We start from the raw sequence: 20,364 nt of genomic DNA, 5'->3' as shown, positions 1-20,364 counted from the left end.
TTGATTTCAGTAGAAAAATTAATTAAATAAAAAAAAAAAGAGTAAAAAGAGTACTAAAAAATTATGACTTAAAAAAGTACTAAATTTCAACATATAAATTTGAGTTGTTTTCAAAAACAAAATATAGTGAAACAGTGTTAAAATAATATGATTTTTAAATGATATAAATTCATGTCTATTTTTAGTAATTTTTATCTAAACGTAATTTTGAATAATATAATTCAAACAATGTTCATTTTACTCTAATCTACTTTAATACAAAATTACTAAACATAAATTACGTTACACCAGCTATACAAACTCCCATTTGCAATCTTTAATCCAAACACACACTAAAAGAATTTACCATATGGTAATTTGAGCTGAGTTTAAAATTTGTAAGCAGAGAAGTTTATGCTATTGGACAATGGAACCAGCTGAAAGAGATGCTGCATATACTAAAGAAGCATTGGAGAAAGTAACACCAAATTATTATAAAATAATTATTGAAATTGGTTGCACTAGAACTTCAGAAGAGCTTTTGGCTATAAAGCGTTCATACCAGTTTCTATACAAACACTCTCTTGAAGAAGATGTGGCCTCTCACACATTTGGTGACATTAGGAGAGTATGTAGACTACTATTCTTTATCTTGAATATGAATATGAATATTTAAAGCCATTCATCTTTTTGTGATCTTTTTTTACACTAACAATTATGATCCAAATTATGAGGTCTATGATTTTTTCATGCAGTTGTTGGTTGCAATAGTAAGCACTTACAGGTATGAGGGACATGTGATTGATGAGAGTGTGGCTATTTCAGAAGCAAATATTATTCATCAAATAATTGAAAAAAAGGATTTTAGCAATGATGAAATCATTAGAATCTTAAGCACAAGAAGTAAGAAGCAGCTGTGTGTCACTTTCAATTCCTTTAGGAACATTTATGGCTCAACAATCACCAAGGTAATGTTAGCTTTAGTTGTTACTCTGTTCTTCAAATATAGCACAAGGAAAATAATTTAGATTATGTGGGGTTTGACACAAAAACAATGGGGACAACGACACAGAATTACATTATTTTTTTAAATGGATCTTATATTGGTGTATTGCACAAATGTGAACTAGAAAGGTGAAATATTAATATTATAGATCAGGGTATTTCGGTGAAGCGAAAAAAACTTTTTGATGGGAATAAAAAGTGAAGAAAATTTTGATAAACTCTTTTTCACAAAAGTGTTACTCTGTGTGTTATAATGTTTAAATTCATTAAAATCTCCTTGCAATTCACAGGGATTTTCACTCCTACTGAAAAGACTTTTCACCCCTCTCCCAAAAAAACTTTCATCCTCATTGAATTGCATGTTTTCATATGTGTAAATCACACTGTGAGAACTATTTTATGGTATATACATATACACTATGGCTCTTCCATATCTAAATTTTTCAGTCCACACAATTAATCAATTATATCTAGTTTAGTTATAATAGACAAAGCTTCAAATGAGAGTAGAATGAGGATATAATGGAAATGCAATTTCATTAATCAACATCATTAACACATCGAAATACTATGCTGAGGTTCAGTATAAATTATTATATGAGTGATTGGATAACCTTATTATTTGAATTTGTATTATGAAGTTAATACAATGGTGTGTCATTTGGTAATTGTAGGGATTAGTAGCCAGTCCAAGTGATGAATACTTAGATGCACTGAGAACAACTATTCGTTGCATTAAGTACCCCCAAAGATACTTTGCCAAGGTAATTACTAAACTCATTAATTAATTACTTTTGGCTCAATAACCTTTATTTAACTTAAGATGTGATACAATGACTTTTATTTAGGTGTTACGCAATGCCAAGAATGAGTTGGGAGTTGATGATGATGGTGTTAGCCGAGTTATAATCACCCGTGCAGAGGAGGATCTAAAAGAAATCAAGGATCTCTATTTTAAGAGGATTAATGTCACCCTTGAAGATTTTGTAACTAACAACATATCAGCTGATGGAGATTACAAGAATTTTCTTCTTGCTTTGTTAGGCCGTACCTGAATTCACCACAGATTTAATATTGAGAAACAAAATTTCTGATATGTTTCAGAAAATAATAACAATAAGATATAAACTAATAAACTCTCTTAAACTTAGACCATGGTTGGTTCATGTTTCTTTTTACTGTTATAGTGAAAATTATTCATTATCATTCTAAGTCCTTATTATGTTCATATAACTTTTGTATTTGAGAACTAAAAAACACATTATCATCACATTTCAATGAAAATGAAAATGAAGCTATGGAGGCAAGTGATGAATGACTCTACAACCAAAAAGAAAAAAAAGAATTGGGAATCAATCCAATACAACAGTGGCACCCAAATCTTTGAGCTTCTGGAGAATGGGATCAGCTTCGTCCTTAGTGAGACCCTTCTTCAAGACGCAAGGAACCTTCTCGACCAAATCCTTCGCTTCCTTAAGCCCCAAATCGGTGAAAGCCCTAACTTCCTTTATGATCTTTATCTTCGATGCGGCGTCGTATTTCTCCAGCTTTATATCGAACACAGTCTTCTCCTCCGCTGCCGCTCCCGCACTAGCATCCGCCCCTGCACCACCAGCACCTGATGCTGGGCCAACTGGGCCGAGATCGGCGGCTGGGCCAGCAAATCGGTCGAGGCCCAATTTGAGCCTCCAGAGGACGGAGAAGTCGTGGCGCTCGAGCTTGTCGAGGAGGAGGAGATCGTCGGCGATGCGCTCCAGCTTCTGGGAGCGTGTCTCTATGGAGACGTGGCGGCGCGTGGAGATGACGGAGGAGGAGGGTTTGGGGGTGAGAGTGAAGAGCCTTCTAAGAGACCTCAAGCTGTGTGACATCTTTACAAGGTTCTGAAAACCAGACCGGTTATCAAACCGCTTTAGTCACTGATTCACTGGTTCATTGGTCCAATCGGTCCAACTGGTGGTTCAACCAGAAAAACCGTTTTAGAATAAAATAATAAATAAATTATAAAGGACCAAAGATGAGGGTACTCCAAGAACTCCTATTAGATGCAACAGCATTCAACATTATCACATATTCTCACACACACATACAAAGCCTTAACTCAAAGAACAACCCCAGCAAGTGACTTGGAAAGAAAATGTAAACACCGAAACAATCACAAGCATACAGAACACGTGAATATATTATTATAGCAAACATAATAATAAAATAGCTCTTCTAATGCGTCTCCGAAAATATACCAAATCAAGAAAACTACATAATCTGATCCACTTGATTCAGAAAGCTACATATATTAGAAAAATTAAGAATCAACTAAAAGAAAAAGAAAAGGAAGGCCTGGTTGATTCGATTCAATTGCCTGAGATGAAGAATCAAACAGGGCTGAGAAGCCGAGAGTTTAAATGTTAAACCTCAATATTCAAATAACATGACTCCATTATTGTTATTATTACACCCTTCTAATGTCACAAACTCAATATATATTATAGTCCGTTGACACTTGTGTATTCACAACTTGGCCTCATCATTTTGATTCATACCTTAAGTAGAAGAAAAAGTCCCAATCAGCTTTCGTTACAATTTTATCTAGAGAGTTGGGGTTTTGGTACGGAGTTCATGCCAATGATAATGACGAGAGGGATGAATCCGTGAATCAGTAACATAGGCAGTGCAAATTTTAACAAAGTTCATCACAATGATTAACAACAACAAAAAGCACTACAGGAACACTTAGTAAATTAATCTAGAAAGGTGGGTAAATCTCATGTCTTCGTTCAATCAAACCAGTGATTCATCAAATCAAAATATTGAGAAATGATGCCCTTTAGCAAAGTTGTTATACACTTACACCACAAAGATAGCCCCCTGAAGCAATTTCCCATCACAATAAAGTTTCCAAAGATCAGAACCACTCTTTTTAGTTACAAGGCTACACAAATTTGAGCAATGAACAAATAAGCTAATGAATTTAACAACAAATAATTCATAAATGCTCTCACTCAAATATTTAATACAGAAGAGTTCATCGTGCAAAGCTGGAAATGCAGAAAATGGTAGAAAATGTTGATGAAACAATTTAACCTCAACACTCAATTGTGATTTAAAAATAGAAATGGAAGATAATATTATATAATCCAAAAGCATTCTATTTGACCTAAATGTGATCAGACCACACATCAACTCCAAACGCAAGAGAGTACAAAACAGCCGGTTACTGAGCAACCCCAAAAATTGACAAGAGTGGTTGATTACTTGAATCTAATTACATGCATTATTGGATTAGGTTGAAACTTTTATGTTTAATTTTTTTTTTAAATAGGAGCGCCACATACTGCATTTTATCAGCATATACTTCCAGTTAGCAATGAACTACAGCAATCATAATGATACTATCTATCCAAAAACAAGAGAGAACAATTTTCAAAATAAAAAAGTAAATAAAAAAGAGAATAAATATACAAGAATGCAAGATATATGGAAAAGAAAGTCCCACTTCACTTCAATAAATTACCATTCATCAAGACAGATATGACCTCAAGGATTACTGTGTGCAATAACCATTGCATACAAACAACCAATCACTAAACAAACATAACCGGAAAATTAACAAATGCCCCATTCACCATCCAAGAGAGAAACAGATCGAACCTCCAAAGAAAGAATAAGCAAACCTATCGTACATGCCAGAGATCACCCAAAAAAAAAAAAAAGAAAAAGAAAATCAGAAATCATTAACCAATCAGCCTGTTTTCATTGGCAATCTCACGGACCAACTCACTAATTGGTCCGTAATCTTAACATAATAACATTCCAAAAACTCTTCATGATAAGTCCAAATTGTCTCAATCGAAACTAACAATATCAATCCGTTAACATAATAACATTCCAAAAACTGTTCAGGATAATTGATCCATTTTATTAAGATGACTAATGTCCCTTATAATAAAAAAACACAAAATCATTCACTCAGCAAACTAAAATTAAGTCTTGAGGGATCTGAAAATTTACATTTCACATTAAGAACGAAGAAAAATTACATGAATCTCCGGGCAGCTCAAAAAGCACAAGTAAATCCAGTTACCAACTAACAGTACAATCCAGCAGCAGACCAACTAAAATACTAACGGGGACGGGAATGACCCATCTTGTTTCCGAGGCTTTTCATCAAACAGCTTACGTGCATCATTCCAAATGCTTTGATTAAATAAAAATTCATCACAGCAACCAAATAAATCACAAAAAAAAAAGGCAAACGCTAGCTTAATCCCAAATCGGAAATGAAATCAAGCAGCAATTAAACTAACACGACATGAAAATTACACTGTAATAATGGAATTTCATTGTATCAAAAACTGGGAAGAAAATGTAACAGTGCGAAAAAATAAAGAAGCATTTTTGTCATGTGCTTACCTTTCGGAAAGGCGGAGGAGGCACTGCGATGTACGAACTCCTCTTTGTTCTTGTTCTTGCTCTTGCTACTTCACTTCTCTTATCGCGTTTAGTCGTTTACCATGAAAGTGCAATTCAGAGGCCAGAGCCCTAACAGAGTAACAGCTATTTTTGTTGGAAAAGTCCAGGGCTAAGCAACTTTGTTAAATTTTAGTCAGCATGTAATCAGCAATAAAAAGTGAGTCATTTGATAAAATCCCACACTAATCTCATACTATTAAAATTATCATTGATGATTTTTTTATGATTACAAATCACAAAAGTTACTTGCCTAGCATTCCTCATTTTTGTTCTTTGTTAGCAAGTACTCTAATAACAGAAACGGACCGGGATCTTGCTCGTTGGTCTCTACTTCACTATTCAGCCCAAAAGGTAACAATGTAAATTAAAAGCCCATTAAAATTTTAAGTTTTGCACTTTGCAGTTTTGTTTTTCTGTTGGGGTGATTGCTAATGGGATCAAGAAAAAGATTTCTTATTTAATAAGGAGTATTTATGGATAAAATCCTCTGATCATCCATTGTAAAAATGAAATGATAGGTGATAGCCATACCAAAAATTTAAAAAAATTGAAATGATAATATAATATGCACTTGCCTTGTCAACGTGAAAATGAAAATCTCGTGGTGCTGATTCCTAACGTCCAACACATCCACTTGGAAGAAATGATGTAAATGGAAGAATGGATAAAAATATAAATAAATTTTTATACGAATATACGATGATTAGATATATATTTTAATTTTTTAATGAGTCATTTATATATATTAATATTAAATTTCGTGGTCATTTTTATTTTTTTATTGTTTGAATAACTTTTTTAGTTGTAATAACTGTTAGATTACACTTTAATGTATGATGATTTTTTTTATGACATAATAAAAAATAAAGATCAAATTATTAAATTTGTTAAATTCATACTTATCGAGAAGAAAATGTGTTTATACGGATAGTTTCTTTGTTTTCAAAAACTACAACGACATTCTAACTTTACTAGTATGTGATCGATCAATGTAATAAAATATCTTCTGAGTTACCATACTCCTCCATAATATACACCATTGTCATCGATACTCGTTGTCTATCAACAAAGTTAACCACACCAATAGTATCAATCTCTTTTTTAATTTCTATAAAAATAGCTCGTATATACACATTGGCGACACATCTCTCAAGTGGATCTAATCAAGTCATCATGACCGACATGCTATATATGAATTAAACTGGGCTAGAAGCTTGTTGTTGTTGTATTTCCGGACAAACAACTCAAGGTTCTGACTTTTGAATAAGTTTAAGAATACTATGTCTAGAACTTAGGATTTTTTTTACATTCGCATTGATACCTGCATAACTCAAAATTATCCTGAAACATGCACAAAACTTGTGTCACAAGTAGACATTGGCCAACATCCCCCTCTTCTTGTACCTATGTGTTGTCCATAGTTTTTCGTGCAATCCGTACTTATCGGCCGCTTGTGTCCAATCCCTTTTAAAATTATCAATTCCCATATCAGCATATAGTTATTTAGAGAACACCTCCTAAAATATTTCATCATTTGAGTTTGATGTAACATTCATTTGCAAGTGTCACGCACACAATTGGTGCCTTGCCCTTGGAAATATTCTTTGAACAACTGCAATCATAGCGTCATTCTCGTCTGTGAGAACAGCGGAAGGAATCTTGTTGCACATCACTTGTAACAAGTTTTGCAGCATCCACGTGTAAGAAGGAATACTCTCATCCAAAACAAGCCCAAACCCAAAGATTATGGTCTGCTTGTGATTATTCGACTCGGAGAATAAAACCAGCGATCTTTTAGAATAGCCACGTAATATAGCTGTTGATTATCCGTCGTGGCTTCCCTCGGTACATTTCTTCGTCAAAATATATCTCGTGAGTCACTATTATTAAGAAAAAACTTGGGGCAATTGCAAATTGAGAGATTGAGACTTGATGCAAGTTGGAATATCACTTTAAAATTTAACTAAAAAAGGAGATTAGAAATAAAAAAATTTAAAATTTGAGTATTTTTAAAATTATAAAATTTAAAAGTACGAGCATAGTTGTAAGAATTGGACCGGACCGACTGATTGGATTGGAAAACTGATGAACCGAACTATAGGTCGGTTTGGTTGAGTCATCTGATCAGACAACATAAAGAGCCGGATCGAACTGGTTCAGACCGTCCAATTTTGGTAAAAATCGGCGAATCGGCGTTTTGCAAAAACCCAGCCGGTTTGAAAATTTTATTTTTTTCCTTCCTAACACGAAAACAACATCGTTTCATTAAGAGAGAGAGAGAATAGCCCTAACCTTAAACGACTGCTTGAAGGCTTCTCTTCATCACGATTTCACCAGTCTCTACGTCACTCTCAATCACACTCCAACTCCAGAACTCGTGATCGCCGATCAGCTCCTCTGCTTCGTCTCGTCGGCTCCGGTGCGTCTCTAACATTGCGCCGTTGCATCTGTAGCTCCCCTGCACTACACCGTAGCGTTTGTGGCTACCAAGCAACCTTACTGTCGCGTCTCCGTACTCTGCGTCCTCGTCCTTCACTGCTACCTCCCCCTCCCTCGCTAGAGTCTGCCTCGTACTTGGACAGGTTGGTCTTCTCTCTTCTCTACCTACATGTCTTCGTGAAACTCACTCTCAGTTTTTATTTTTTATTTTTTTTTGTTTAGTTATTCAGTTGGGTTATACTTTGATGAGTGAGTAACTGATTAATTATGTTTTTATGAATCTGTATAACATTGATTTGAATTTATGAATTTCTGATTCTTGTGGAGGAAGAAAACATAAACCAAGGTTCTAAAAAACACACCGAATTGTCCGGTTCAATCGGATTAACTGAGAACTGATCTTCTAACCGGCCTAATTGACCTCTAAAACCGTCTTTTAAAAATCGATTATAAACCAATTGAACCGGCAGTTAACCGATGAACCGATAGAATCGGGCAGGTTTTTTGAAGGCCCGGTTCTCCCCATCAGCATCAAAACGGCGACCCCCTCTCCCTTCTCTCTCTCTCTCACATTCTCAGAATCTCAGTTTCTCACCAAAATTCCTAATTTCCTAACCCTATCAGAGTAAACACCGCTGCCATCGTCAGCCCGCAGCCGCCTGCTCGTCGTGAAGCCCCACCAGCCACCGTCAGCCCCCAGCCGCCGCCACGCTTCTCTTCCTCACCGTCTCTGTGCTCAACGCGAAGCCCCACCTGCCACCGTCACCCCCCAGCCGCCGCCACTCTTCTCCTCCTCACCGTCTCTGTGTTCGTCGTGAAGCCCGCCTCCGTCATCGTCGTCGTCGGCAGTGACAGAGGGTACCGTCGTCGTCGTCCTCGATCCTCTTTTCCTCCACGTCACGCGAACGGTTGCTCGATCCTTTTCAAGCGCGTCCTCTCCTCCGTTAATCTCTGCCCGGAGCCTCGCCGTGGAATCTCTGCTCGGGGCCTCGCCATCGCAAACTGATCCGCTTCCGAGCTCACTTTGTCACCGCCGTTCCTCCCTCGCCGTATCTCCGGTAAGCCACTGCTTCTTCAGTTTCAATTTCTAAGATTCTGAGTTGGGATTGTGTTCTGAGTTGGGTTGTTGCTTATGTGATTCTGAAACTTTTTGCGTGTTAAGTTTGGATTGTTTTGGTTAGTTTCTCTGTTTTTGGATTCTCTGGATTTGGATGTTGAGTTTTCTGTATTCTGAGTTTTTGTTGTTGAATACTTAATTGAAAAATTTTTGTTGAAATTTGTTGTGATTCTGAATTTTTTTGTTACTTATGGTTTGAATTTTTGTGTAAGTGTAAGTATGTGATTCTAAATTTTTATTGCAATGAGAATTCTTGCTGATTATTTTGTTATAATTTATAAGTTAATTAATATTTTTTTTATTTTATAGATTTTTAACGATAAAATATGAACAAGTTATTATATCAAATTATAAAAATTTTGAATTTTGTCAGTTTAAAAATATTTGAAATTGTATATCAAATTTTTAATAATTTTATTATTATTATTATTTAATCACTCGACCGGTTTAATGATCGGTTCGGTTCTCGCAACCTTGAGATAAACACTGAAAGTTCTTTGTGTGAAATCTGATTCTTGATGTGAAATCCTGATTCTTGATATGCGATTGCAAGTTTAAATATCACCTTAAAATTTAACTCAAAAAGGAGATTAGAAATTTTAATTTAAAATTTGAGTATTTTTAAAATTATAAAAATTAAAAGTATGAGTAATTTTTGTAATTATAAATAATTGTTAACTGACACATCAACATTTAACTTTAACGTTAGATAACTCGATTGATAATTGATCATTTTTGTCAAAATTAATCCTCTTAATTTTTTTTTTGTCGATAACATTTTATCAGCGTCTAAATCTTTTCATTACTAAATTACTACTGAATCTGTTAGTCTGTCTATAGGAAGGACATAACCGTAATTTAAGTTTGCTCCAAAAAAACTTCACGATTCTTTTTGGTTCAGCTTCAAGCGCAAAACCCTAACCACGGAGTTTTCGAACGAATTGGGAATTTCAGCTTGATTTCAACCCCGGACAAAATCACACTACACCAATGACTGCCTCGAAGAAGAATTACAAAGAGAAACCTATACGTCGCAAGTAAGTCATATCCAATTCATGTTTATCGTAAAAAAGGTCTTTTTTTTGGTGTACCATTGTTTTTACTAGCTCTTCCGTGTTTCTGGGCAACATTTTTGCCAATTCTACATTTGTCTTCATTGATTGGTTAATATTCAGGTATTAGAATATAAGCTTGAAGAAGGTAACTATGCCTTTCCACCGTTTTGATATTTAGGATGATTAGCCCTTGTATGAATGGATTTCCGACATCAATGAAGCTTATTCAGGAACTTATTTACAATTGTTTATTGCAATGATTGACAAAGATAAAAGGGGAGAATTTTCACTCGATGAATACCTTTATATTTGTAGTTTGACTTATCTTTATTGAGTAGAGTGAACAAAAAATGGAGGGTTGCTTAAAAGTTTGCATCGTGTATATGTCTATATGATGTGCATACTTACTCTGATACTGGAAGTTGCACAGGGAAGAGAAACCAGAAGAACCAGAAACACCAAAATATAGAGATCGTGCTAAAGAGCGTAGAGAAGATCAAAATCCTGACTATGAGCCTACAGAGCTGGCATTTCACGCTGTTGCTCCTCCTGGTACTGTAGATTTAAGGTGAGTTTTCTACTGTTTATGTTATATTTGTTATCTAATATCACATCATTCATCTTTTAGTTAACTCGGCCAAAATAAGATGAAAAGAAAAAAAAAATTATGCTACCTGCCATTGCTTAGTCTACTAACAATCTGGTAATGTTTTGAAGGTCAGCTGATGCACACAAATTATCCATTGAAAAGAGCAAGTACCTTGGAGGTTCGTATTCATACTCTTAAATATGATTGAGTTTTGCCATCTTTTTCACAAAGAAATTAGTATGATAATATGTTTTTTATTGTTTTCTCTAAAGCTTTTGATATCTGGATTGTTACAAGGTGCTTTGGAAGTTGAAATGTAGGATTCCAGTGCCATGTGCATCCATGACCTTTCTTTTTCTGTTGTGTTATTTTTGTTTTTTATTATATCGCCCTAGAATAGAGTTTTTGCCTCTACTATTGCAGACATGACTGTAAAGTCAATATATATGTGAACAATATTTAGTGTAACTTTTATTGAATATTGACTTACTTATGCTAAAAACAGAACATGTTGCGTTTATTGCTTTTGGGCAGGTGATGTGGAGCACACACATTTGGTCAAAGGTTTGGATTATGCATTGCTGAACAAAGTTAGAAGCGAGATTGACAAGAAGCCAGATGCTGTGGATGATGTTGAGGGGAAACCTAGGTAACTTTAGTCCAGAAGTGTCAGTGATAGTGATCATTTTATTGTAAATCTGTCAATTAAAACATTATTAACTATTATTTTTATTTGGTTTTATTTTTTAATGAATCTAAGTTTTACTGCCTGCTTTTGATTTGCCAACAGAGCATCTAAGGAAGACCAACAAGTCTCAATTCGCACATCAACTGCAAAGGTTCTTTACTTTTGTTGAATATTTACTGACAATATGAACTAAAGCTTTTCCCCCTCCTATTTTTATCAGTTTGAATGTGAAGTTTGTGCTCCAATTCATGAATTATTGTTGCTTGCTTCTATTAATATGTTTCAATTCTTTAATTTTTTTTCTCCTTTCAGTCAGTTTATCAGTGGATAGTGAAGCCTCATACCATCATAAAGACAAATGAAATGTTCCTTCCAGGTCGAATGACATTTATTTTTAACATGGTGAGAATTTCCATGTACTTGATAATTGACGTGGTTTTGTTCTTTATGATATGAGACTCATGGTTATTGTAATTCATGCTTTGTTTGTGCAATTATTTGTTTATCATGCTCGGTGTGGCCATTAGCATGTTTGATTGCAAGTACATGCATATTGGGCAATATACAGCTTTCATCTTGTGTATCCTTGCGGTAGTTGCTTATCTCCTAGTGAATAGGTTCTTTCACCTAGTTTAAGTCAGTATACCATGTGGGGACATTCACTAGACTAAGCATCTTGGCTGTGGATATTACATGTCTCTCTCTGCCTCTTTCTGTTTCTACTCATGTCTCTACGACTGTAGGTTGTCCAATGTAGCATCATATGCATGGACAATCAGATATGGAATGTTTGAGACCTTTAGCTAGCTGTTGCATCCTGATTCACTTTAATTACATATGTTGATAATTATAAACAATAATGGGGGAAAGGTTAAATGGGGTAGCTATATTGACATTTTTAGGTTTACAACTCAAATCGATGGAACGGTTAATCTAATCCTTTACCAGCTTATTTGTTACTCTCTAGAATAGAAGCACTTTTCTAACAGATTCCAGCTTTTGTATGTCAGGAGAGTGGATATGCTCATGATATTCCAACGACCTTGCACCGTAGTAAGGCTGATTGTCCAGTACCGGAGGTTTTTGATCTTGCTGATTCCTCTGTGGCACTTTTTCTCTGCATTTTATAGCTTGCCTAGCATGTGTCACCTCATGTACATGCCCTTATTTTTCACAGGAAATGGTTACAGTTAGCGTTGATGGATCTGTTCTAGATCGGATTGCTAAAATAATGTCATATCTTCGTCTTGGCTCTTCTGGGAAGGTTTTGAAGAAGAAAAAGAAGGAAAAAGATGCAAAAGGTAATAACTGCAATGAGCAGTTCATCTGGAATTTTTGGATGTTATTGTGTGAGTATATGCTTTATTGTATCAGGTAATACAATTTCCATAAAATCTTCTCTTGCAGTATGGTTTACTGAAATTTATCTGACTTTGTTCTAATTATTATGTTACAAACATCATATTATGATGCTGTTCTTAAGGTCCTTTTTTTTTATCTTTGTATTTGCGAACATTTTTGTTTGTTCAATTGATCGTGCTTATACTTGAGTCGACTATATAAGTTGTATTTAACATACATCAATGGTAAGCAGTTTTATATTTTTACTTTCCTCCTTGTTCATTTTTAATGTCAAAGAAACTTTCAGGGAGATGTTGGAGAGGGAGGCTGCTACCCTATCTTTTATATAGTCATATATTTCTGATAATTTATTGGAAATTTTAATAGTTAATGTACTCTTGGCACCATCCATTTTGAACACAGGAAAGAATTTGGCTGTTGGTAATGGATATGATGAAGAGAATTCATCAAAGGTTGAAGGTGGGAGGGCAAAGAATCAAACTGAAAGAGAGTTCATCCCACCACCACCACCTCCATCGAAGAAAAGTCATGCTAATTCAGGAGAGAAACAAGGCCCAGCTGTTGCTAGAGCAGAAGATGATGACATCTTTGTTGGTGAGGGTGTGGAGTATGACGTACCTGGCAAAGACTTGAGCCAAAGTCCTCTCTCTGAGGACATGGAAGAGTCTCCTAGGAACAAGGACAAACCTTCATATTTTGTTGAACCTACTTATGGTCCTGTGCCACCTGCTGCACTCCCTCAAGCGTGGCAAGAATCGGTAAGTTGGTGAATATAACTGGAAATTTCATGTTTAGTACCTTGTCTTCACCCTAATTTTTAGAGAAACATTAGAGTGTGGCTTTTGAGTTGAGTTTCTGCCCTCATTGATCTGAGTCTTGTCTCAGAATGAATATGATGTTATGCAAACACAAGCCTTGGCTGGTGGCTACCAAGGAGAGTGGCAGGAGTACCAGTATGCTGAACAGCTGGCTTACCCTGATCAATACCTTCAGCAAGATATGCAGACTTATGATTTGCAAGCGGGTTTAGATATGCCACAGGATCCGCGTTTTATGACACAAGAAGAGAAAGATCGAGGTTTGGGATCAGTATTTAAGCGAGATGATCAGAGACTTCAACAACTGAGGGAGAAAGATGCCCGAGAAAAAGACCCCAATTTCATTTCTGAGAGTTATTCTGAATGTTACCCCGGGTATCAAGAATATAACCGTGAAATAGTGGATAGTGATGATGAAGATGACTTGTCCAAAATGGATATGGGTGGGAGGGTAAGTAATTGCATTGACAGTTACCTTATTTTCTTATTATTAAACTGGCTGCAATGTTTTTCATTTATTTTCAAGTATATTATATGTTTTCCTAATTTCAGAAAACTATAAATATGAAAACATATAAATAATGATTATACTACTTTTTATTCTCAAGATGACCCTTTGAGAAGAATCAGTATGTTGATAACCTGTTTGTATTAAAAGTGATAATAATGAAAATGTGCATTGAACAGGCAAAGGGTCGACTTCATCGTTGGGACTTTGAGACCGAAGAGGAATGGGCCACTTACAATGAGCAGAAGGAAGCAATGCCAAAGGCTGCATTCCAGTTTGGTGTGAAGATGCAAGATGGCCGGAAGACGCGGAAGCAGAACAAGGACCAGAAGCTCAATAACGAACTGCACAAGATCAATAAGATACTTGCCAGAAAGAAGATGGAAAAGGATATGGACGGTGATGGTGGAGGCCCCCACTATGATGATGAGGTACAACCTGGAAAGAAGCTTCGAATATGAACGAGCCTTCCATTTGTAACCAAAGATGATGAGAATAGAGTTATTTCTGGTTTCCTGCTATAGAAATCTTAGTAGTTAATACTTAGTTTGTGTGAGTTTGAGGTTTTGTTATTCTTGTTTGTCGTCCTTTTTTTTTCCCCTCTCTCCAAAGAGCCAGGATAAGTGCCATCTAATGGGACAATAATCTACAGAGCTGTAAATTGAAATTAGTTCTAGTATTTTCGCCTACAAGTTTCTTCGAAGGATGATCTTTTATTTTTTGGTTATTGTACACTTCGCACACACCCTTCACTCATACACACTATGGGTTCTTAAACTACATACAGATATGCCATCTATACTAGGCCTCTGCTGTGAGAAACCATAATCTAATCATCAAACTCTGTTGTTATATTCTATACCCCTAGTAATATCCTTGATAAAATTGCTCTGTCCAAACTTTATCTAAGGTCATTTGTAGGCAATTTCCCCTAAGGAGCTAACAAATATGGTCAGCGAAAAGCAAAGTTGAGCAAATTATGTCAACCAAAATCTATGTTTGGGAAATATCTGAAAAGGCCAGAGAAGCTGCTTTTGACCTTTTGTAAAAAACAAACACGTTTCCTTAGTTAAAAGACTAAAGATGGATTAGAATGAAAATAATAATTTTAAGCTAAAAATAATAGCCTAATAGCAAGAATAATATTCTAAATGTTATCATTATAAGCTAAAATTGATTATTCTAAAAGTGTAATGATTTTAGTAATGTTACAGATATTAAATGTTAAATAATATGAACAATTGTTTCATATTTATTTTTGTAATTATAGCATTTTTTCAAAAAAATTTTTAATATATTTTGAAAAAATTAATTTTGATATAATGATAATATAAAGAATTTTGTACGAGCATTTAATTAGATTCATAAATATAGGACGATATTTTAAGTATTAAGTTTGAAAATTAATTATTTTTTTGTAATACAATTGGTTGTCTATGTAAAATTCTTTTATTGTGAGAAAGAATAAAAATTAAATTATCATCTTGAAATCGTTTTTCCAACAAAAGTATCCACACATAAATTGATTATACATAAATTGATTATTATATAATAGATTGTTTTAAAAAACAATTATAAAAATAAATAATTATTGAAATAAGTTTGATTTCTTACCATTTCTAAACATATCCTAAATCTATTTTAGCTGAAAGGACTAATTCAGAGAAGGAAAAAAAGCAGAAAAATTACTATGACTCATCTAAGGCCATAGATTTATTTAAAAAAAAACGGATAAAAGTAGTTTAGTGATAAAAAATTTTATTAATATGTATGAAATTTTAAATTCCACTTTTATTATTACTAGTGTATCTAAAAAAATATTATATAAATTTATTTGAAACCAACATATTTTTAATTATTTCTGTAGTCTATGACTCTCGGTATGTAATTTAATTATATGTATATTTATATTTATTATATGAATTTTACTACCTTATCTCCTAAGGACAATTGGTTAAGCATATTAAAAAAGAAAATATTTTAATATTTTTGATATATTTAATACATTAAAAATATAAAAAAAATTATTTTTATAATAAATAATATTAAAATATTTTTTTTTACGATATGCTTAATCAATATCCTTAGTAGAAACCATGGAGTAAACCCAGAAAGTAGAAATCCTAGCAGAGGCAGAGCTTCCTCCTACCACGCAACCAGCTTCTTCAATCTTCATGGTCTTCTCCATTAGGCGTCAGGCGCATCGTCTTCTCCATCGTCTTCCTGGTAGCGGCAGCCACGCAGCAACCAACTTTCTCTCCGTCGTTGGCGTCTCAGTCGGTATCTCTGTCAGCATCGTTGTTCGCGGTTCCCTCTCCAGCAGCCAGCTTCGTCTTCAGTCAGCGTTCCCTCTCCAGCAGCCAGCTTCCTCCAGGCTCCAGCGTCGTCTTCTCCGGTCACTCAGTCAGGTTAGTCTATAATTTTTGGGGAATGTTATATGTTAAAGTGTTAATTGTTTTATTTTCTGTTCAATTTTTGAAATTATACATTCTTAGTTGTTGAATAAAGCAATCTTGATCACTCTGAAGCAATCGTGCTGTTCAATTTTTTAAATATTAATAGAATCTTGCTCTTATGTAAAAGCTAGATTTGATTTTGAACTGAGGATCTTCTATAAGCTAATTTTGATTTTTAACTTCAAAAATATTATGCTATTCATTTACTATTATAATTCATGGTAGCAGATAAACGAAGAAAAAATTGAAAGAAAGCTAAAACTGAATTTTACTAATGGTGAAATTTAGATTTGTATTAGCGGTACACACTATATATAAGATAGTAACTATGAAGAAATTATATGTAAACTATACTCTGATTAGTTGAGTAATTAAATGAATACTCTGCAGTGTTATATTGTTTATATTGTTTTATTTTTTTATTGTAAACTTTCATTTTGGGGACATATTGCTTGCAATGTTAATAAATACTCTGCAGTAAGGTCTTTCAATTGTACTAATTGGTAATAGCCACATTGATCTTTACGTCTAAATACTCTTTTAAAAACTCGGGTGAACGGACTGGCGAAGAAGCAGGTGTCACAACGAAAGGTGACATCGACTGACAAAGAGGAAGGAAGTTGTTTTCACGAGTCACGACTGGCAGTGGCGACGCCGATTAGAACGCGGGCAGATTTGACGATGAGAAATTGAGAATTTAGAGCTCCTTCCACTTCGATTCGGTTACCTAATTTAACTAATTTCTCCGTACATAACTCCGTTTCCATTTTACGGCGTTTACCACCATGGAAGCCACCGACGACGCAGAATCCCCCACACCGATTGTACGAAACTCCTCACATCTTTCTATATTCCTGAATTTTATATCATTATTATTCTTAAATTGATCTAGCTGCAATATTTGATATAGTAGCATTAGACAAAGAATTTGAGTAGGGTTCACTAGAATTTTCTTGTTTATATGAAGGTATTGGTAAGTGAACTGGTTTCCTTGTCATTGCATAAAGATATTAATATAGTGAATATGTATTTGATCAACCCTAGATCAATCTGTATTGGTATACTGGAAATAATTTAGTAAATTGGGAAAAACATTAATTTGGGCCCCTTTCCTTTTCTTCTAGGTTCCTGAAGATAACTATGAAATGTGTTTACCTTTACCATCCTGAGTTCATTCAATTATTAGGTTCATTGATATTATCTAATTTCCTTTACCAGGCCTCCCCAAAGTTAGCGGGAACTGTTAACTGGGGTACAACAACTGTTATTGGAATATTTGCTGGCATGTTATACGGACAACTGTTATTGGAATATTTGCTGGCATGTTATACGGCGGTAGCAAGGAGGCAGCTGCTTCTGTTGTAAGTTCTGATTACAAGAGGTCTCGATTCCTTTTTCTTCATTTTTTTTCCATATGGCTATGAGAGTGTTTTATGCTGAATACAGAACAGGTGTTACGGCTAACATCCAGACTACAATCATGGATTTCATTCTTTACATTATAGAATTCAATGTTGCGTGTAACTCCGTGTATGAAAGTGATCTTCTTTTGCATACTGTTAGATGTGTCATGAATAACACTTTGGTGTTGATATCGAAAGAAATTTTTTTTTCTTTTTGTGTGGATGCAGAGGATTTATTTTCCTTAAAAAACTACTTGTATATAACGCTAAGCTACCTTCCATAACATGGTAAGAAACTATTTAGAGTTAAATGTACTTGAACTTTATCTTTGATATTGTTTATTCATAATCCAAAAAATATTAGAGTTTTTGCTCAATCCTTCTTACTTGATGAGATTTATTTTCTTGGGGAACTAGTAACATCAGAAGAAAGGTGTAAACCAATCCATTAGTGTACCATAAAGATGTCAAAAGATTGTCTAATCCTGTCAACAGGCTGGCATAAAGGTATACTTGATCCATTTGTAGGTTTTCAAGAGCTTAAGCTAAAAAGACTGGAGTTGTTTTAATTTGTTGAATTGCAATTGCAGTACAAAGAATAACTGAGTACTTAATTTCTTAAATGAATGCAAAGATGTTTCTGTTTTGTCACAATAGATAGTATATATCTTCTTTATTCATGTCATCTAATGTGAAGTTTCACTCTTTTCTATTATTTGTATAAGCTTGTTTTCCTTTTAATGCATTTCTATGAAGTTGAGGAGATAAATACCTGACCCACTTCAATAATCAATAGATGGAATGAATGCTAATATCTAAATGCAAAAATAAACCTAGCTAGCATTTTCTTTAGACAGAGAAACAAAACCCATGAACATAGTGCTATGGTTTATCTTTTCTTTGTTGATTAAACATTCTGTTGTCAAGTATGTGAAGGTGGAGGTTTTATTCTTTATTATCCAATTTTAGTCATGGTATTTATAAGTCCCAATGTTTTGCTAGAGCAAGGACGCAGAAGTGACATTGAAGCTTGGGAGTACAGAAGACAAACGTGAGCAATATCGTTTGATGAGAGATGCTATGGAGAAACGGTTCATTAGGGTTACACGGGGCTCAATAGTTGGAGGAGTATGCCTTGGAATGTTCACTGCTGCATTTTATGGCTTACAAAATCTACTTGCAGAGCAGCGAGGTGTGCATGATGTTTTTAATGTTGTTGGTGCTGGTTCAGCTACTGCTTCAGCTTTTGGTTTAATATGTAAGAAATGATACTCTGCCACTAGACTCTATATAACATGGACTGAATCACAAAAACAATTCATTTTTCATTCATTTCATTGTATTAATAGATTGTTTCCCTTTTTAGTGCCAGGATCACTACGTTGGCGAGCTAGGAACATGATGCTAGGATCAGTTTTGGGAGCAACATTTTGCTTTCCTCTTGGTAACATAGCTATATTTCTTGATACTTTGTCAGCTCAGATTGTCGATGTGACTTTTGCAGATGCATAAGTTTCATATATAATATGTTGTGGAATATAATGATGTTAGAAGCATCACTTGATGCTCAATCTCGTAGCAATCTCTCATATTCAACCAAGTTTTCACTATATTTGTTGAAAGTCTTGTCTCATGATACGTTGGCAGGTTGGCTCCATTTGAAGCTGATAGAAAAAGCTAATGAAGGGAATCAAGCTGCAAATGAAAACTTAGATAAGAGAGACATAAAAAGTGGTGTTAGTGCTGCAATCGAAAGGCTTGAAAGCAATTTACACAAATGAAAGCTATTTGGCTACACAGAGGCATGCCTTCTTGTTTCTATTTTTCAGGGTGGTCAAGTAATCATGCAATGGAGGATGTGACACCACTGGGAATGGCATTGATATCCGCTTAATAGGAGAAAAAGTTGTATTAATTAAATAATTTCGTTGACCAAGTTGAGTCACAGTTCTTCCATATGAAATTATGATGCTATTATTAGCTTATTATGTTTTTAGTCTTGTTATTATGACTTACTAGTGGTGTAAAACCCGCGCTGGCCAAATATTGATCTATTATAAAAATTTATTGTTATATATCTATTGATATTAATAATTATTCCTAGTGTATAGTCTATAATAGTGTAAGTCATATACTTAATCTATTTTATTGTATTTATATATATTTTCTTAATAAAAACATTAATATATATTTATTAAAAGACTTAATTTGCTTAGTATACAAAAGGATTATATAATTAATCTCTTTTATTATATTTATGTTTAACTTATGTCATGTTGATTCTGTAATATGTTTAAATGGTGATTTGTTATCTTTTTAATTTGTATGGGCAGCTTAATTAGTTGAAATAGAGTAAGTTTTTTAATCCTTTATTCACTAATTTCAAACATTGAATGTTGCATGCAAAATTGTCATTATACATAAATTTATCTATTACCGTTTTGATTGCAAAATTCTCAATGTTCCTAAAATTCGCAA

General features: G+C 34.4%; 4 protein-coding genes and 1 long non-coding RNA gene across 14 annotated transcripts in view; 3 read left to right on the top strand and 2 right to left on the bottom strand.

The window, feature by feature from the left end:
* The window catches only part of LOC107630272 (annexin D8-like), a 2,986-nt gene extending 657 nt beyond the window's left edge, over positions 1-2,329 (top strand). Inside the window, exons 3-6 of the mRNA XM_016333370.2 lie at positions 386-607; positions 735-947; positions 1,659-1,748; positions 1,833-2,329. Of these exons, the coding sequence (XP_016188856.1) occupies positions 386-607; positions 735-947; positions 1,659-1,748; positions 1,833-2,039 (732 nt within the window). The 3' untranslated portion in view covers positions 2,040-2,329. The remainder of the gene's footprint in view (positions 1-385; positions 608-734; positions 948-1,658; positions 1,749-1,832) is intronic.
* LOC107630273 (50S ribosomal protein L7/L12) lies at positions 2,166-5,585 on the bottom strand. Of its 5 annotated transcripts, none has more exons than XM_021118721.1 (3): positions 5,392-5,579; positions 2,998-3,910; positions 2,166-2,896 (listed from the first exon to the last, which is right to left on the bottom strand). In XM_021118721.1, exon 3 carries the CDS (start codon positions 2,850-2,852, stop codon positions 2,337-2,339), a length of 516 nt encoding a protein of 171 aa, XP_020974380.1. In that variant the 5' UTR covers positions 2,853-2,896; positions 2,998-3,910; positions 5,392-5,579; the 3' UTR covers positions 2,166-2,336. The 5 variants fall into 5 exon arrangements, with proteins under 5 accessions (XP_020974380.1, XP_020974381.1, XP_016188857.1 ...); XM_021118722.1 differs by having other exon boundaries at positions 2,166-2,934; positions 3,830-3,910; XM_016333371.2 differs by lacking the exon at positions 2,998-3,910 and having other exon boundaries at positions 2,166-2,934; positions 5,392-5,585.
* Positions 8,601-10,478, bottom strand: LOC110270102. The gene is made up of 2 exons (XR_002359181.1): positions 9,933-10,478; positions 8,601-8,956 (listed from the first exon to the last, which is right to left on the bottom strand). It is a non-coding gene; the product is annotated as an uncharacterized LOC110270102 (long non-coding RNA).
* Positions 8,698-19,963, top strand: LOC107630271. 2 transcript variants are annotated; one of them, XM_021118717.1, is made up of 7 exons: positions 8,698-8,948; positions 17,036-17,307; positions 17,702-17,769; positions 17,808-17,844; positions 18,889-19,144; positions 19,253-19,330; positions 19,534-19,963. In XM_021118717.1, the coding sequence occupies exons 2-7, from the start codon at positions 17,269-17,271 to the stop codon at positions 19,665-19,667; spliced, it is 612 nt and encodes a 203-aa protein (XP_020974376.1). In that variant the 5' UTR covers positions 8,698-8,948; positions 17,036-17,268; the 3' UTR covers positions 19,668-19,963. The 2 variants fall into 2 exon arrangements, with proteins under 2 accessions (XP_020974376.1, XP_016188855.1); XM_016333369.2 differs by lacking the exons at positions 8,698-8,948; positions 17,036-17,307 and adding an exon at positions 16,127-16,435.
* On the top strand, positions 8,809-14,884 carry LOC107630269 (suppressor of mec-8 and unc-52 protein homolog 2). 5 transcript variants are annotated; one of them, XM_016333367.2, is made up of 12 exons: positions 8,809-8,948; positions 9,909-10,044; positions 10,493-10,630; positions 10,780-10,829; positions 11,186-11,300; positions 11,442-11,490; positions 11,652-11,741; positions 12,350-12,418; positions 12,517-12,640; positions 13,104-13,459; positions 13,587-13,970; positions 14,207-14,730. In XM_016333367.2, exons 2-12 carry the CDS (start codon positions 9,998-10,000, stop codon positions 14,486-14,488), a joined length of 1,704 nt encoding a protein of 567 aa, XP_016188853.1. In that variant the 5' UTR covers positions 8,809-8,948; positions 9,909-9,997; the 3' UTR covers positions 14,489-14,730. The 5 variants fall into 5 exon arrangements, with proteins under 5 accessions (XP_016188853.1, XP_020974372.1, XP_020974375.1 ...); XM_021118713.1 differs by having other exon boundaries at positions 8,818-8,948; positions 9,962-10,044; XM_021118716.1 differs by lacking the exon at positions 8,809-8,948 and having other exon boundaries at positions 9,910-10,044; positions 10,485-10,630; positions 10,785-10,829; positions 11,186-11,319; positions 14,207-14,884.

The sequence above is a fragment of the Arachis ipaensis genome, chromosome B03, assembly GCF_000816755.2.
Source record: "Arachis ipaensis cultivar K30076 chromosome B03, Araip1.1, whole genome shotgun sequence".
In the NCBI taxonomy this organism is placed as follows: domain Eukaryota; kingdom Viridiplantae; phylum Streptophyta; class Magnoliopsida; order Fabales; family Fabaceae; genus Arachis; species Arachis ipaensis.
Note: the sequence above shows the minus strand (reverse complement) of the source record. Positions and strands in the feature narration are given on the sequence as shown.

Coding starts and splice junctions, on each gene's coding strand:
- LOC107630269 (XM_016333367.2), top strand. CDS start 9,998: ATGACTGCCTCGAAGAAGAATTACAAAGAGAAACCTATACGTCGCAA. Junction 11,301..11,441: donor GATGTTGAGGGGAAACCTAG/GTAACTTTAGTC, acceptor ATTTGCCAACAG/AGCATCTAAGGAAGACCAAC. Junction 11,742..12,349: donor TGACATTTATTTTTAACATG/GTGAGAATTTCC, acceptor TTTGTATGTCAG/GAGAGTGGATATGCTCATGA.
- LOC107630273 (XM_016333371.2), bottom strand. CDS start 2,852: ATGTCACACAGCTTGAGGTCTCTTAGAAGGCTCTTCACTCTCACCCCC.
- LOC107630271 (XM_016333369.2), top strand. CDS start 16,202: ATGGTCTTCTCCATTAGGCGTCAGGCGCATCGTCTTCTCCATCGTCTT. Junction 19,145..19,252: donor TTCAGCTTTTGGTTTAATAT/GTAAGAAATGAT, acceptor TTCCCTTTTTAG/TGCCAGGATCACTACGTTGG. Junction 19,331..19,533: donor AACATTTTGCTTTCCTCTTG/GTAACATAGCTA, acceptor ATACGTTGGCAG/GTTGGCTCCATTTGAAGCTG.